The sequence below is a fragment of the Pelophylax lessonae genome, assembly GCF_965119305.1.
Source record: "Pelophylax lessonae genome assembly, chromosome: 8".
In the NCBI taxonomy this organism is placed as follows: Eukaryota; Metazoa; Chordata; class Amphibia; order Anura; family Ranidae; genus Pelophylax; species Pelophylax lessonae.
The window spans coordinates 217274491-217291286 of record NC_138775.1 but is presented as its reverse complement, the minus strand read 5'-3'; the positions used below and the strand labels follow the sequence as shown (position 1 = coordinate 217291286).

Here is a 16796-nt window from a genome sequence, read left to right as displayed (position 1 = left end):
AATTAAAAAGCTCTGGCCACACCCTAGGGGCAGTCCCAGAGGGTATATCCTCTCTCTCTCTGCCTCAGCAAATCAGTTATTTTCTGTCTAGTTAGGAGTAAGGACCTAGATACCTTGCTGGGATCTTAGGTCCTGGCAAGAATTTTTTCTTAAAGGATTTTTTAGACAGCTTTTTTTCTCCAGTGTTCCTGTGAGATCTTCAAGCAAGAAAGCTGAACTGGGCGACGGGCTGGATGTTGAGATCCGGTGGTCACCCCAGTTCAGCCTACGAGCGCGTGCAGGCCATAGCTCCGCGCTGGGTCGGCCGCGACAAAGTCCCATTAAAGGACTGACCCCGCGAGTTAAACGTCTCACTGAAACGCCAAAGACCATGAGTCACGGCGTCCATATCGGTCGACAGCCCTCCCGCCCCGGTGGAGAGGGGTACTGTCAGGAGTTGGTGCCCGCCTGGTTCCGGTATGGTGAGTAGTATGTTCCCCCTTTTCCCCTGACGGGTCTTGTGGTGAACGCGGGCCCCTCTCTGTATGGTAAGATAGAGTCCCTCTCTATCCTATAAATGACACAGATCCTCCTACTTTGAGTGTGATTTTATGTGCAAAAAGCCAGGAGGCTTGGTTTGGGAGCTAACAATCTAAGTGTATACATGTTAAAAAGATGTAATCTGTGGCATTCTGGGAATCTTACGGTGATAAGAATAAGCTACCTACCAGTCAGAAGCCACGGACATGTAGACTGCCTTCCTAATCAGATCTCCAGCTATTAGCAGGCCTCCCGAATGGCCATGCGGTCCGCCAGGGCCGGTACCGCCAACCATGCCAAATCCCCATGCAGAGAGAGTGTTGTGTGCCCTGCAGCACACCGCTATTCAGTACAGGCCGCCGCCATTTTTTTTTGCTGGATCGCACGAGCCGCCATTTTGGCGTAGCCTCGTGTCTCCAGCATGGGGGCGGCCATGTTTGAGGTGATCCAAACACCTCGTGGAGCTTGGGGAGGCGCCGGAAGGCGTGCAGAGGGGCGGAGCCGCCTCCTTTCTTCCTGGGCAGCCAGCCAAAAGACTTCCTGTTTGTCAAGACAGCGCTGTAACCTGTTGCAGTTTAACTCTGAGCATCAAGTGGTGAGCCTGGGGGTCTATCTCTCTCTCTCTCTCTCGATCGATAGGGATCCCTAGCAGGTAACACTAAGGGGCTTTTTGTGGCGCTGGGGGTCTGGAAAAAAAAAAAAAAAAAAAAGTTTTTTATTTTTGAATTATATTATCCAGGAAGTGACTGGAATTATCATGGACCCTGCCACACATATTCCCCCACCTGTTTCCCTCGAGGGGGCCACGGGACCCGCCGGTGCACAGAGTGTAGAGTCATTTACAGCAATTTTGGAGTCTATGGTGGCTCGGGTGGAGGCGGCCTGTCAGGGACGGGGGTCAAGGAAGCGACCCCCGCCTACCCCTATACTATCTGACACCTCTGACTCAGATTCAGAGATGGTCACTGCAGTTGCAGGTCCCTCTGCAAGGGCTGTTATCCCAGGTAAAGCCCCCTCAGACAGTGAGGAGGACGCTTCTTCTCCTGCTATAATTCAGGAAGAAGCATTGGTGGACGCACTAGTTGTGGCAGTGCAGGAAACCTTAAAACTTGAGGCTTTACCGGCAGAGGCAACTGAAACAGAGATTCCTTTTGGTACTAATAGCCCATCAAAACGGTGAAGGTTTTTCCTGTACCCAAATGTTTCGGTAATCAGATTAAAGGAGAATGGGAGCATTCTAAACGTACCTTTACTATTTCCAAGCGTATTGCTAGACGCTATCCGTTTGAGGAATCCATCATTAAGAAATGGACGGTACCACCAGTGGTGGATCCACCTATTTCCAGGCTGAATAAAGCCACGGTTATCCCAGTGGAGGACACTTCGTCCTTTAAGGATCCGGTGGATCGAAAGATGGAAGCAGAGTCCCGCACCATCTTCTCTCTGATAGGGTCAGCATTTAGACCAGTAATTGTTATTGGTCTAGTTTCCCAGACACTTACGGAATGGGCGAAAATGGTACGCCAAGACCTTAGGGGAAAGGATATTCCCCAGGAGACATCTGATTTGATGGAACAGATTATACAAGGGCTACAGTTTATCTGTGATGCAGCCTTGGACACTACTCCCTTATTAGGGCATGCATCTATGTCAGCGGTGATCCTCAGACGTGTGCTCTGGTTAAAATGCTGGTCAGCTGACCTAGGTTCCAAGAAGACCTTGACAAATCTCCCTTTTCAGGGGAATCGTCTATTTGGGGCCAACCTAGATGAAATCATTAAGGATGCCACTGGGGGCAAGAGCACTTTTTTGCCACAGGCTGCAAAAGCTAAGGGACCTCGCAACAAGCGAGGACCTTTCTTTACCGCCCATAAAGGGCGCCCGGCTGGTACTAGCGGGAAAGGCAAGACTCCTCCAGGAGGGTTCAAGAAGGGCTGGTCGGACAAGCAGAGGACCAACCCAGCCAAACCCGAAGCAAAGGAGTACACAGCCTGAAGGTGCGCCCCCACCCGGTTTCAGGGTGGGGGGACGTTTTCACCGGTATTCAGGACATTAGATCGAGCATCAACCACTACTACCGGTGCGATTCTTCCCTTCCAACATTTAAGTACTACAGGAAGCGGTAGTTACCGGTACATACCTTTACAAAATTCTATAAAATTGATGTGACGGCATCGGCGGATGCCTCATTTGGCCGCAAGGTTTTGCAGGCCGCAATTTGAGGAGACCGGTGGTCTACCTCGAGGGTTTTTTTCTGTTTGAAAAATGTTGAGTCTCATCATTAAGGATGAGCATTGTAAACTTCTAGTTGGCACCGGTTGGGCCTTCTAGATTGGGATTTGATTTCATTTTCCCACCCCTCAGTTGTGATACTGCTCTGGGACGTCCCGAAGGTGGTGTATCACCGAAGACTACGTCTGTCAATGAGCGCTAGAGAAAAATGGATTTTTGTAAGATCTTACCGTAAAATCCTTTTCTCTTAGCTCATTGACAGACGTAGTCCCCGCCCCTCTGTTTTTTGAGTTGGGTTGGGTTAAATCTCTAAAGACTGCTTTTTCACATAACTGATTTGCTGAGGCAGAGAGAGAGAGGATATACCCTCTGGGACTGCCCCTAGGGTGTGGCCAGAGCTTTTTAATTTCCTGTCTAGTCCTGCTCCTGTGGAGGCAACATAACCCGAAGGTGGTGTATCACCGAGGACTACGTCTGTCAATGAGCTAAGAGAAAAGGATTTTACGGTAAGATCTTACAAAAATCCATTTTTTTCTTTGTATGGCCAACATGAACAAAGGAAAATATTTACTTAAGTCTATTCAGTAAAAGAAAATTGACCCCTTCCGCACTGGAAGATTAGAGTGGTGGGGTTGGAGGAGTAAGATGGAGGAGGTCTTCACCAGACAAAATATTAGAACAAGGGACACATCCTACTGAGTGTATGTTATGTCCCTTGTGCTGAATTTTCCTTTTGAGCTTGGCTGTCCTTAGGCTTTACACTGATTGTAAAGGGAATTTGTTTTATTTTTTCCCCAAACAATAAAGAGAATTTTTTAAATAACAAACATATACTTGTAGGTGAATGGTCTGTTAGGATCAAATACAGCGCTTGCTGTGATGTAAATTATTGGATAACAATATCCACTAAAATAAATGTGATTAAATATACAAAATATATGTCATGAATTAGTAAATTATATGTGTATAACGTGGATCATCAATTTCCCAATAAATATTTAAAACAGGGTCATAAAGTGCATAAGTGATTAGTTAAAAATTAATAAAATTGAGGAATAAATAAATCACAATCAGCAATAAAAAAGAACAGTCCAGAGTAAACGGTGACTTTTGTGCTCAAAGAATATATATATATAATGTCCTTAGTGGAAGTGAATCTTCAAAGTTCAAAGTGCACGTGCTCAGGCTTGATTGACTATATCTCAGCAATTTCTGGTCCCAAGTGAGTAATAAGTTGGGTCACTTACCAGATGTAGTGGGTCCTAAATGCCATATGGTACTAGGACCATTCGAGCTTATAAGCCCCCTGGGCTAAATGGATTCCCTCTAAACGTGTTCCTATGGGCTGGTAACGGCTCCTTAGGCTCCAGTTCAAAACAGCCAGATGTAGTAGGGAGGGAGAAAGAATGCTCCAAATAGTGTAGTGTGTTAATTGAAAAAGAGTTTATTTACCCAATATATGGGTTGTAGCAATAAAAAGGCAAATATACAAAGACACTGGTGGTCAGCGGTGCAGGCTGCACGTCCTCCTCGCGGAATAGTGAGTTGGCTTCCGGCTTGCTCTCCACCTACGTGACGCAACGATGCTATGCTACAACCCATATATTGGGTAAATAAACTCTTTTTCAATTAATATTCTACACTATTTGGAGCATTCTTTCTCCCTCCCTACTACATCTGGCTGTTTTGAACTGGAGCCTAAGGAGCCGTTACCAGCCCATGGGACCACGTTTAGAGGGAATCCATTTAGCCCAGGGGGCTTATAAGCTCGAATGGTCCTAGTGCCATATGACATCTAGGACCCACTACATCTGGTAAGTGACCCAACTTATTACTCACTTGGGACCAGAAATTGCTGAGATATAGTCAATCAAACCTGAGCACGTGCACCTTTGAAGATTCACTTCCACTAAGGACATGATAGATATATATATATATATATATATATATATATATATATATATATATATATATATATATATCTTTGAGCACAAAAGTCACCGTTTACTCTGGACTGTTCTTTTTTTATTGCTGATTGTGATTTATTTATTCCTCAATTTTATTAATTTTATAACTAATCACTTATGCACTTTATGACCCTGTTTTAAATATTTATTGGGAAATTGATGATCCACGTTATACATATATAATTTACTAATTCGTGACATATATTTTGTATATTTAATCACATTTATTTTAGTGGATATTGTTATCCAATAATTTACATCACAGCAAGCGCTGTATTTGGTCCTAACAGACCATTCACCTACAACTACCTCATTTTTCCTACAGCAGCTACTTTCTCACTTATTTATTTATTTATTTACTCTCAGGTATAAAGACTGTTTGCACTTTATATCATACCCTTTTCCCATTGGCGCGTGGAAATATACTCTGTATATTTATCTACATAAAACATATACTTGCCTGCTCTGTTCAATGGTTTTGCACAGAGCAGCCCAGATCCTCCTCTTCTGGAGCCCCCATGGTCCTGGCTCTATCCCCCTTCTGAGTGCCACCATAGCAAGCAGCTTGTTATGGGGGCACTCATGCTCATTGATCGTGAGTTACGCTCTGTGTGTCCATACCACACACAGCGCAACTCAGCCCCGCCTCTGCCCTTTGCTTAATGGCTGTAATTCACAGGATCAGAATTCAATGACTGCCTCCATGGCCAGAGAGGGGATAGGGAGTGGAGGGAGTCACTGCTCTCAGGTACAGCACTGGATAGAGATCACCCTCGGGTAAGTATTTTGTGGGCTAGTAAGAAGGAGCTGAACACAGGTTTTTATTTTTTTTTTATTTTACCCTAATGCAGAGATTGCGTTAAAAAAGAAAAAAAAAAAACTCTTCTAGCTTTAGAACCACTTTAATGTTATAGCTTATAGACATGAAAAAAAAATATACTACCCAAATCACAAAACTGAATGCAATTCCCTTATCTACAATTTTTACTTAAGTGTTTTATTATTACTATTATTATTATTGTTGTTGTCTCTAATATTGTACTTTATACTCTTTTTTGCAGGCGTGTGTAGGCTGTCATATTGATAACTTTCTTCCTAACGGTCTTACTTCTGTAAGTCTCTCTCCATTTAAATCTCATTTTGATATAATGTATGCAATTAGAGCTGCACTATTCTGGATAAAATGAGAATCACAATTTTTTTGCTTAGAATAAAGATCACGATTCTCGGCGTAACAATTTTTCACATTATATAAAAAAAATTGGGCTAACTTTATTGTTTTTCTTTTAATTAATTCATTTCCCAAAAAAAAAATGGATGTGAAAGACTGCTGGGAAAATATAATGTGACATAAAATATTGCAACAACCACCATTTTATTCTCTAGGGTCTCTGCTAAATAAATTATAATTATATAATATATATTTTATATATATATATATATATATATATATATATATATATATATATATATATATATATATATATATATATTTTTTTTTTTTTATACATAAATAAAATGTTTGGGGGTTATAAGTAATTTTCTAGCAAGAAATACTGATTTTAACTTGGTTAAACTGCCTTTATTTACTGAACAAAGTTTATTCCTTTGATCTAAAAGAACAAAATGATACAATGTAAAATATGTTTATAATTATCTCCCAGCACTTAGCAAAGTTGATAAACATTTGCTGGAGGCTCTTTTTTTATGACAGCTGTGAGTGAGCAGAGAGCCGCTCTGCACTGTATAAATCGAGGAAATGCTGAATTAGGATCGTGAGGGGGGGAGGGGGCGGGGGGTGAATTGAGATCACACTTTTTTAATGATTAATCATGCAGCTTTATATGCAATGTGTTTCCAGCTCATGGGCCACCTTTAAATATGACAAATGGCAGAAAACCAAATTATTCCAGTAGTCCTAATTCAATAAATCAGTAAAGAATCATCCAATCATGCACAAGGCAAAATCTTTTTTTTTTTTTATTTTAAAATGCTTCATGATTTGGTATCCAAATGTGAGCATTTTGGGATCCGTGAGAAAAATCCAACTCAGTAAACCAGTTCAATGAACAATGAAGATGCACAAAGTGCAGTAAATATGCTAACCAAACACATTTTGGCTTTCATTGAATTACAGTATTCAGAGCAAACAATTGTGACTACTGATTGTCAATTGCTCACTGTGCTTTGCTGTTTGCATTTATAAATAAAAATATTGACAACTTTTTTTAGAATGATTGGAAACACTTTTGATGAATGACAGAAATTAAATAATTTATGGTTAGCTCCATGGTTAGACACAGGAAATATATAAAAATATACAAACCCAGTGGTACGTGTATAAAAATCCTGATATTTACAGAGCCAGGGGACAGGCTGCACATGCTCAGTTTGGTGTGTATTTCTAGAGAGTTTTATTTTTCTTGGGAAAGTTCATGTGATCAGCACAGAGCCAATCAGCACTGTACAGACAGAGGGTCAGGGATCCTGCATCCTGATAGGTCAAGCATGGGAAAATGAAAACTCCTCCTACAAGCTTTACCAAACACTCATAGAAGTCACAAGACTGCTATATACTGCTGATGAGAAAAGGTATTTAGCAGTTTAAATTTACTAAAATAATTGCATTTTCATGTTCTGTGTGCAGTGGGAGACCGACTATAGTAAATGCAGGGTCCTGGGTTTAGTAACACTTTAAGGGAAAAAAGCCATCCAAACCTGCCTGGTCCTATGTGAAAAAGTAATTGCTCCCTAAACCTAATAACTGGTTGTGCCACCCTTGGTGGCAACAACTGCAATCAAGCATTTGTAATGAGCCTTTCACATCGCTGTGGAGGAATTTTGGCCCACTCTTTGCAGAAATGTTTTAATTCAGCTACATTTAGGCCAACAGGGTTTTTGAGCATGAATGGCCTGTTTAAGGTCATGCCACAGCATCTCAATAGAATTTAAGTCTGGACTTTCAGGCTTCCGACACGAGACCAGCACCTCAAAGAAGCCTAGAAAGCTTCCCAGTTGTGGAGCGTCATGCATTTTGGCATGTTTATAGCACATTTTGACATGTGGAAAAACACGCTGCTAACCGCGATTGGGGTGTTATTAACATTTAGGTTTCATTCACAGTGGCGTGTTTCCGGCAGCAACCGGCACAGAAAACATGCACTTTGCCATATTTTTTGGAAACGTACTGCAAATGCGTGTCTCTCTTGTGTGGTCATTTAGGTTGCATTTCCATCTTGCAACCTGCACTTTGACATATTTTTTGAAAATGCGTGTCTTGTGTTCACATTTAGGTTGCATTTGCATCTTCATGTTTCCTAACGCATGGAAATCTGCACAGAAAACATGCACTTTGTTGCATGTTTTGGAAAGGTGTGGCAAATTTGTGTCACTCTTGAGTTACCATTTAGGCTGCATTCGCACCTGCGAATTTCTGAACCACTCAGAAATATGCAATTGGCTCTGCGTTTCAAAACGCACAGCAAATGTGCATTGCACTTGCATTACCATTTAGGTCACATTCACATTTGTGCGTTCACAGCAACCCACCGAAAAAACGTGTGTTTTGCTGTGCGTTTCAATAATGTGTGGCAAATGCATGTTTCGCTTGCGTTACTATTTAGGTGGCATTTGTATCTATGCATTTCTGAACGCACTGCAACCCACTCAGAAAATGTGCGCTTTGATAAGGCACAGCAAACATGCGTCATGCTTGCATCATCATTTAGGCTGAGTTTGCATCTGTGCGTTTTCCAAATGCAGGGCACCCCACACAGAAAAAACATGGCAAACACACGTCGAGCTTGCGTTGCCATTTAGGCTACATTTGCATCTGCTTGTTTCTGAACGTGCAGCAACCCACACAGAAAAGGTGCTATTTTTCATGCTTTTTGGAGACATGCTGTAAACCCACATTGCGCTTGTGTCTTCATAATGGCAACATAAGGGCGATGCGTTTTTTGCAGCACATTTCCAAAACGTGCAACAAAGCACATGTTTTCTGTACATTTAGTAATGTGCAGATGTGAATGTAGCCTTTAATGACACCCCAATCCTGGTTTTTGTGGTGCAACAAAATGCACGACAATTGGCCAAAACACGCAACGCTCCGCGGCCAAAAATGTTCTTAAGCTACTTTGGGGCTTTTGTCACGCATAGGCCCATCATGTGAATGGAATCTGCTTGGAAGGAGAGTTTTTAGGCAGTAAGGGTGACTTGAGAGAAGAGGTGAGGGTTAAAAAATAAAACACTTATCTTATCCAAGTCACATTGAAATTCTTATCTAATTGTGATGCAACTTCTGTAAGTGTTTAACATGGAAGTCTATGGGGTAGATTCTGTGCTACTCAAGTCCCATCAGAAGTTGCACTAGTTAGGGACATGGGCATTCCAGTGCATTTTAGTGAGTTCCAGTACAGTTCATTGCAGATTAAATGCAGCATGCGCTACTTTTTTTTCTGAAACTGGAAAGCACTGGGATTGACTGCATGTGAACTATGGAAACATTGAACATTGGAAACCATATAACCTACTAACAATGCATTTTTAATGCAGAAAAAAATGCACTGGACTGGATGTGGTGTGAACTGGCCCTTAATCATGTTAGAACAATGTACACAGGACAAACATGGAAAGAACCCATTTTGTTTAGGACCTAAAAAGGTCAACTGCTGTAATTTAAGGAGAACCAGATCCGCTCTAACTATAGTGTCCTATATGGACTTTTCTTTTCTATGATTTTTCATTCATTCTCTATGAGAACGGTTCTATGATAAAGTAATAGAAGGATGTGTGCACAGGTGTTACATGTTTCCAGCAGTTGCAATTACCATTTAAGATGGAGATCATCTGTTTCAGTCCTATGTGTATACCCCACCTGAAGAAGGACCTTGAGCAGTTCAAAACAGATTGCATGGATTTATCACATGTGAACTTTGTGGATTTTGCAAACATTTAACTATTTGCTGCGGCCTATCTACACTGTAGTGCGGCCGAGCGGCAGCTCTAGGTCTGCTTCTGAGTTTAGGGCACGTGCATGTGTGCCCCCACCTGGCTCCTGCTGTGTGTTTGTACATAGTGGGAGCCTATCAGCAAGCTGATCGGCTGTGTACATTCACAGCTGAGAGCTCTGTGTTGACATTCAGCACAGAGCTCTGTACACAGGGAAAGATCTGTTTCTCATCCCTGCAAAGCAGTAAAAGTTATAGCATCTGCAAACTATAGGATTTTTTTATGTATTTTGTTTACTAGAAATGGGGGTGATCAGTGACTTATAGCGGGACTGCGATATTGCAGTGGGCAGTTGGACACTGACACTTTTGACACTTTTTGGGGACAAGTGACACTAATGCAGTGATTAGTACTAAAAATTGCAGTGTCACTATACTAATGACACTAGCTGGGAAAAGGGTTACAAGTGTAGGATGAGCAAAGGGTTAACTATGTGCCTGCCCAGTGTTTTGGTGTATTGTGGGGAGGTGCTTTTACTAGGTCAAGGTAAAGATCATTGTCCTGCTTTGCAGAAACACAGGATTTATGCCTTCCCTACTGACAAAATGGCAATCTGCCTTGTTTATATAAGCAGACTGCTGTTCTGCCTCTGATGGATGATCAGCAAGTGCCGGTGGCCATCGAGTTTGCAGTACCCGCAGATTAGCTCCAGCTGTGTATAATCACATGCTCACCCCAGACCCAGGAGTGTCCAATCAAGTACCAGGTACATGATCCAGTGCAGCAGTACCACCTTGTCGCCATATAAGTTATACGGGAGACAAGTGGTTAAACCCCTTGATCGCCTTGGATGTTAGCCCCTTCCTTGGTAGCATCATTAGAACAGTAAAATTGTGTAGTATAATCACTGATTACTTTACTAATGTCACTGGTGATATCAGTGGCAGTTAGTTCCGAGAGCATCAGCTAGTGTCAGATTGACCGCTGCAGTATCCCAGTTCCTTTATCAGTTGCTGATCACTGCCATTAGTAGTATAAAAAGGGAAGCATTCGAGTAAAATATACAAGTTTGTAGGCGCTGTACCTTTCACACAAATCAATCAATATTCACTTATTGTGATTTTTGTTTATTAAAAACATGTATCAGTACATTTTGGCCAACATTTTTGAAGAAATTTTTTACATTTTTTTTAATATGTTTTTTAGCAGGAAGTGAAAAAATATTGTTTTTTCTTTTTTCAATATTTTATGCATTTTTTTCTTTTAATATCGCAAACAATAAAAAGCCCAGTGATGATCAAATACCAACAAAAGAAAGCTCTATTTGTGTGCAAAAAAAATATATAAATTTTGTTTGGGTACAGTGTTGCATGATCGCGCAATTACCAGTTAAATTAGCACAGTGTCAAATAGCAAAAAATTGACTGGTCATGAGGCTGATAAAATCTTCCTGAGATCAAGTGGTTAAAAAAAAAAATCACCAGAGGCGCTGCAGAACAAATAATGTAGAGTATCTTTTATATATGGGAGCAGAGAGTACAGCCCATATCCTGTGTGTATGCATCGTGATTGGAGGTGAGAGTTCCCAGCAATATATATGATACAATGTATTCCGTTCTCACATACATATATTTTAAAGTTCACAAGCTTTCATAGTAAATATCCACATGACAAAAATAGACATAACAATGTGTTGATCAAACATTTAGGCTTCTAATGCCGTAAATAAATCTCTATGCTTTTTGGGACCTGTCCCTGTGAATATTGTATTGAGATCAATTTCTAATCTCATTAACTAACGTATTCAATTATTTAAAAAGAGAAAAAAAGCCAACACTTGAAAAATAAATGAGCACTGACCACACACAACTACAACGCAAAAAAAGTTATCTATTTTTTGAAACAGAAAAGTTCATTTTTCAGAAATGTTAACTTGTTTACTCTATACAAGTCATTTGTAATCTTTATAGCTGTATTAAGTGAAATATTTGACATGCATGCATCTGTAATTCTGTTGCATTTTGTTTCTAGGAAGACCTTTTGGTGAAAGTTGGAGAAACTGGAAGCGAAGCCCTTCAAGTTGCTATAGAGGTTTTCGTAAGTTTGCTTGTTCTTCCTTTTTGTTTGTTAAAGAGGACGTAAAGTCTGTTTTTTTTCTTTTTCTTACCTGGAAAGTAAAAGGCATAACGTGCTAGTATGCATCGCATACTAGCACATAATGTGACACTTACCTCCAAACGAAGCCCTCGTCGTTCCTGCTGTAGGCTACATCCATCTTCGCTTGTCTTCCTTCTGGGTCTGGGGACTCTGGCTACGGCACAGGGCTCTGAAGAATCAGCATGGATGGCCGTTCCTTCAGAGCGCTTGCGCCAATGATGTCATCGCCGCAGTATACAGTAAATGTCCCCTATACTGTGCAAGTTTAGGAGATATTTACAGTACCTATAGGTAGGCCCTATTATAGGCTTACCTATAGGTACAAGCATTAGAGGGGGGTTTACAACCACTTTATTTTCAGCCGGTCAGAGAGATACTAAGTCTGATATGAGAATGTTCACACAATTTATTGAATACTCACTTCAATTACCCAATCATGTGCAGATGAAATACATGATCAGGGAGCTGCTTTAGTAAATTAGCCTCAGGGAATCAGGCCAATGTGGAGTCAGATGAGTGTTTGCAGCAGATCTTTGTGTAAACTTATTTATTACAAAAAATATGACCATGCAAACCACATCACATGACAATCCAATGATTCACTTGTGATCGTCTAAAATTAGCTGTATAACTAATTTGCATATTGTCATATCCGTATCAGATAAGCCAATTGGTCTATAAAGTAAGAGGTACTTTTTCTTCAGGGACATTTCTAAAAAAATAAAACACAATAAATTTGAATAGATGTATAAAATCTTCTGCGCTGGTGGATCTAATTAATTGTGAGGAAATGTTATGCAAAACTGTGAATAAAATATTTTATTCTTCTACCAATAGCCAGGAGCTATAGATAAATATAAACCCCTAAGTGATATAACAAAATATTAAATGACAGCGCTGTATCAATAATATAAAACATTCTTCAGTATGAAAATTCATGCACAATAAATCATTCAATAAATATTGTGATCGAATAAGTCCTCCAAACTTTACATTAAAATATGTTAACCAAAATAAATAATCAAGCATTAATCTTGTAGTGAGATAGGCACGCACTTCTAAAAAAGTGCGTTTTCTTGTGTTAGTGGTCGTGGTCACCTTGGATAAAAGATTTTTCTACACTTGGAAGAATAATGTTGGTGGTGCAATTTTTTTAGTCATTACAACGTTGGATTGCTTTATTTGAACTTACTTCTTTTTCAATAATTTTGGTTAAGAATATTTTGATGTATAGTTTGGAGGACTTTTTTTTAATCACAATATTTATTGAATGATTTATTGTGCATGGATTTTTACACTGAAGAATATTATATAATATCAGCGCTGTATTATTTTATTATAAATTGGAAAAGACATAATTGAAAAAATACATCAGTTCTTAAGTTCACTAAAATAGTAAAATTCAGGATAAAACCGACAAAAGTATGTATCACATGTTTATAAAATGATGTCCGCTCAAAACATTTGTTGGTGGTGAATAGTTTACTGCATATTAAAACAAATTCACCAGGGATATTCACCTGCAGTGAATTATGTCATGTGCACTGCCTTATAAATGTGTCTTTAAGTGTACGAGCCTTTACTCTGTAATGCTGCAAAATGTCTCTTGCCATTACTCTATCAATAGTTCAGGATCTCTAGAGTGCCATGCTCCTAAGAATGTGAGAAGGTGGTGAGATGATTTTAAAGAATAAATTAATTGATTTCTAGTAAGATTACTTTCTGCTATAGTAAAAGTGAATTGTCTATTTACTAAATGAGAAATTCATCACTTAGCTTAGTGAATAAGGTGAAGCTGTTTTCACTTTAATCATCGAATCACATGCATGCAGTAATCCTGTTTGTTTATTTTCTTTGCGCATAAATGAATGGGTATTCAAAGTGAACAAAGCTTCATCTTGTGTACTAAGGCTAACCAATACATGACTTGATGTATCTCGTTCAGCCTCATAGACTAATAGAAAAATCAGTCTATTTCCCCATTCTAGCTCAACACAGTGGTTGAAGGCATCTCCACTGCTGGCTATTGTGTTCACCAATTAAAACACCTGCAGCTGCCTGGATACCCAAACATCTAAAAGGATGAAGACACTGTTGGGCTGATCATTTTCTACCTGGCTCATTCAGGTTTAGATTGACTTTTGTTGAGCTGGGTGGTGCTTGTAGGATCATCTATGGCTTGAACTTTGGCCAATTCAGCTGGAATCATCTGAAATTCCTCCCATGTATGGCCAGCTGAAGCTAAGTAAATGTTTAATTTGCAAAGTAAACAGTCTGTATTCCATTAGTATATCAAAACCCTTGGTTCCCTTGTCTTCCAATATAAAGAGAACCTATCCCAAGAAAGTAAGGGGATAAAGCTGAGACTGAGTCATGTAATTGTCATACACCTAGAAGGGGGAAGAATATGAAGATTGGGGTACAAAACCAATGAGAATATTATTGTCCACAGAGAAGAATCCTTTTTGTGTTTTAATCTTAATTTACGGGTGCGTTTTAACCAGTAGTTTGTGAATGGGCTGGGTGTTTATGTGGCTTGAACCACTAGTTGATGCGTGCAGGCAGCCTATTGAAGCCTACGTACTGGCCTTACTATAATCATTTTTGGGAAGAAATATACTAATGTTTTTTTGGGTTTTTGCTTTTTTAGAAATTACTGGGAATAGACGAATTAAAGACAAAGCTTATTTGCACATTGGTAAGTCCAAAACTGTATAATGCCAACTGAGACATTTTATTTTGTTTATTATGTTTATTATATTTTCCAATGCACTCCTCAGTAAATATATTTTTATAAGGCAATTAATAAGGACTACTCTTTTTTATACAATTTGGTATAATATTGCATTGGAATATGTGTACCTATAACAAAAGTTAGCATTTTATCTATGAGACCATCATAACCAGTTGAGGAAGAAATCAGAAATCATCTTGCTTATGTAAAACATACTGTATATCATTTATTAACCACTTCCATACTACTGGCCGTCATATGACGTCCTTAAGTTTGAGTCGAGATATATTGAGTGGAGATATCCCGCCACCTTCTGGTACTTCCACTGGCTCACCCGTGCGATTGGCAAGCCGGACAATGAATCCGCCAGCAGCTGAAGTTTACTATAGAGCTGACTATTAACCAGATGGTCCCCGGTCATCTCTATGACTCTCGGGGAAGGCCGGGTGCGATGGTATGAGTTGTAAACACTTCCATGTGTTTGGTCAAAAAGCCTAAAATCGTTTTTTTTTTTTTTAATATATAATTTTTTTTCAGCCTAGGAGAGATCTAGGGTATTTTAGAGCCCAGATCTCTCCATAAAGAGGACCTGTTATGCCCTATTCCTATGATAAGGGATGTGTACATTCCTTGTAATGGGAATAAAAGTGATAAAAAAAATAAAGGGAAAGTGTAAAAATAAAATTTAATAAAAAAAAAAAATGCACCCCCTCGTGCTGATACGCAGAAGTGAATGCATACTTAGTTCGCGTCCATATAACCACGTTAACAATCACACAGCTGAGGTATCGCCGCAAACATTAGAGCAAGAGCAATAATTCTAGCACAGGACCTTCTCTGTAAATCGAAACTGGTAAAAGAATATGTAAGTATAGCCTATGTAGATTTTTAAGTACCAAAGTTTGGCGCCATTTCACGAGTGTGCCAAATTTTAAAGTGTGACATGTTAGGTATCTAATTACTCAACGTAACATCTTTAACATTAGACAAAAAATTGGGCTAACTTTACAGGTTTTTTTCTTAATTTATGAAGGATTAATTTCAATGAGCATCATTTTATTCCCTAGGGTCTCTGCTAAAAAATATATATGTAATGGTTTGGGGTCCTGAGTAATTTTCTAGCAAAAAAATGAAGATTTTTACATGTAGGAGAGGAATGCCGGAATTTGCACGATATGGAAGCAGTTAAATACAATATTATGTCTTGAAATTGTATGGAAAAAAAAAAAAAAAAAGGTGTTTCCCCAATTTACTGTATTATATGAAGATTTACATGATTTCTTTATATGTAAAACTTTAATTACCCATATATGCTAATTATAAATAATATTCTCTAATAGGCAGGGAAACTTTTAACATCAGAATGCCTGAAGACTGCCCTTGGGGTATGTATATATCATATCATCTGTAAATTAAAAATGGCGAAAACAATAGACTGTCACGTTGTTTATAATTATTGGTTGTTATGGGACCAGAATCTGAACTTTTTCATACCATTTGGAAATGTTTCTAAACAGATTTATCACAGAGGGTAATGATTATAATTAGGGTTGAGCAGACACCTAGATGTCCGTGTTCGACGGGTTCGGCCGAACTTTAAAAAAAAGTCCGGGTCCGTGTCCCGGACTTTTACCGAACTTTTCCCGGACACCGAACCCCATTGAAGTCAATGGGGACCCGAACTTTAAGGCACTAAAATGGCTCTAAAACACCAAAGGAAAGGGCTAGAGTGCTGCAAATGGCAGCAAAACGTAATTAATAGCATGGCAAGTGCTCTGCAAACAAATGTGGATAGGGAAATAACTTAAAACAACAAAAAAAAACAGAAAAATAAAACAATGTTCTTCTTCATCTCTGAAGGACGAGGCCCATATGGAGTAGGAGGGAGGTTGAGGTGGTGGTGGATGTGGCGGTGACATAGGCGTGCGCACAGGGTGTGCTGGGTGTGCCTGGGCACACCCTAATCACCTAGGGCACATAGCATTGCCAGTGAGGAGATGGGAAAGATCTCCCTGGGACCTGCTCTGCTCTATTTCTCCTTGCCTACAGGTACATGGCCCCGATACATTACTCTCCCTGCTGGCAAACACATGCATGTGTATTTCAACTTTGGGGTGCACACCTTAATGCAATAGGCTGCGCACACCTATGGGCGGTGTAGGTGGAAGCGGTGGTGGAGGAGGACCAGGGCCGGATTAACAGCATCATGGGCTTGGTGCTGAGGATTTTGAAGGGCC

General features: G+C 39.8%; 1 protein-coding gene across 1 annotated transcript in view; it reads left to right on the top strand.

The window, feature by feature from the left end:
* LOC309562231 (uncharacterized protein) overlaps nt 1-16796 on the top strand; it is a gene marked incomplete at its 3' end in the record, with an annotated part of 1785816 nt that overhangs the window by 1753801 nt on the left and 15219 nt on the right. The window contains exon 6 of the mRNA XM_082266354.1: nt 15900-15944. Coding sequence (XP_082122480.1) covers nt 15900-15944 — 45 coding nt within the window. The remainder of the gene's footprint in view (nt 1-15899; nt 15945-16796) is intronic.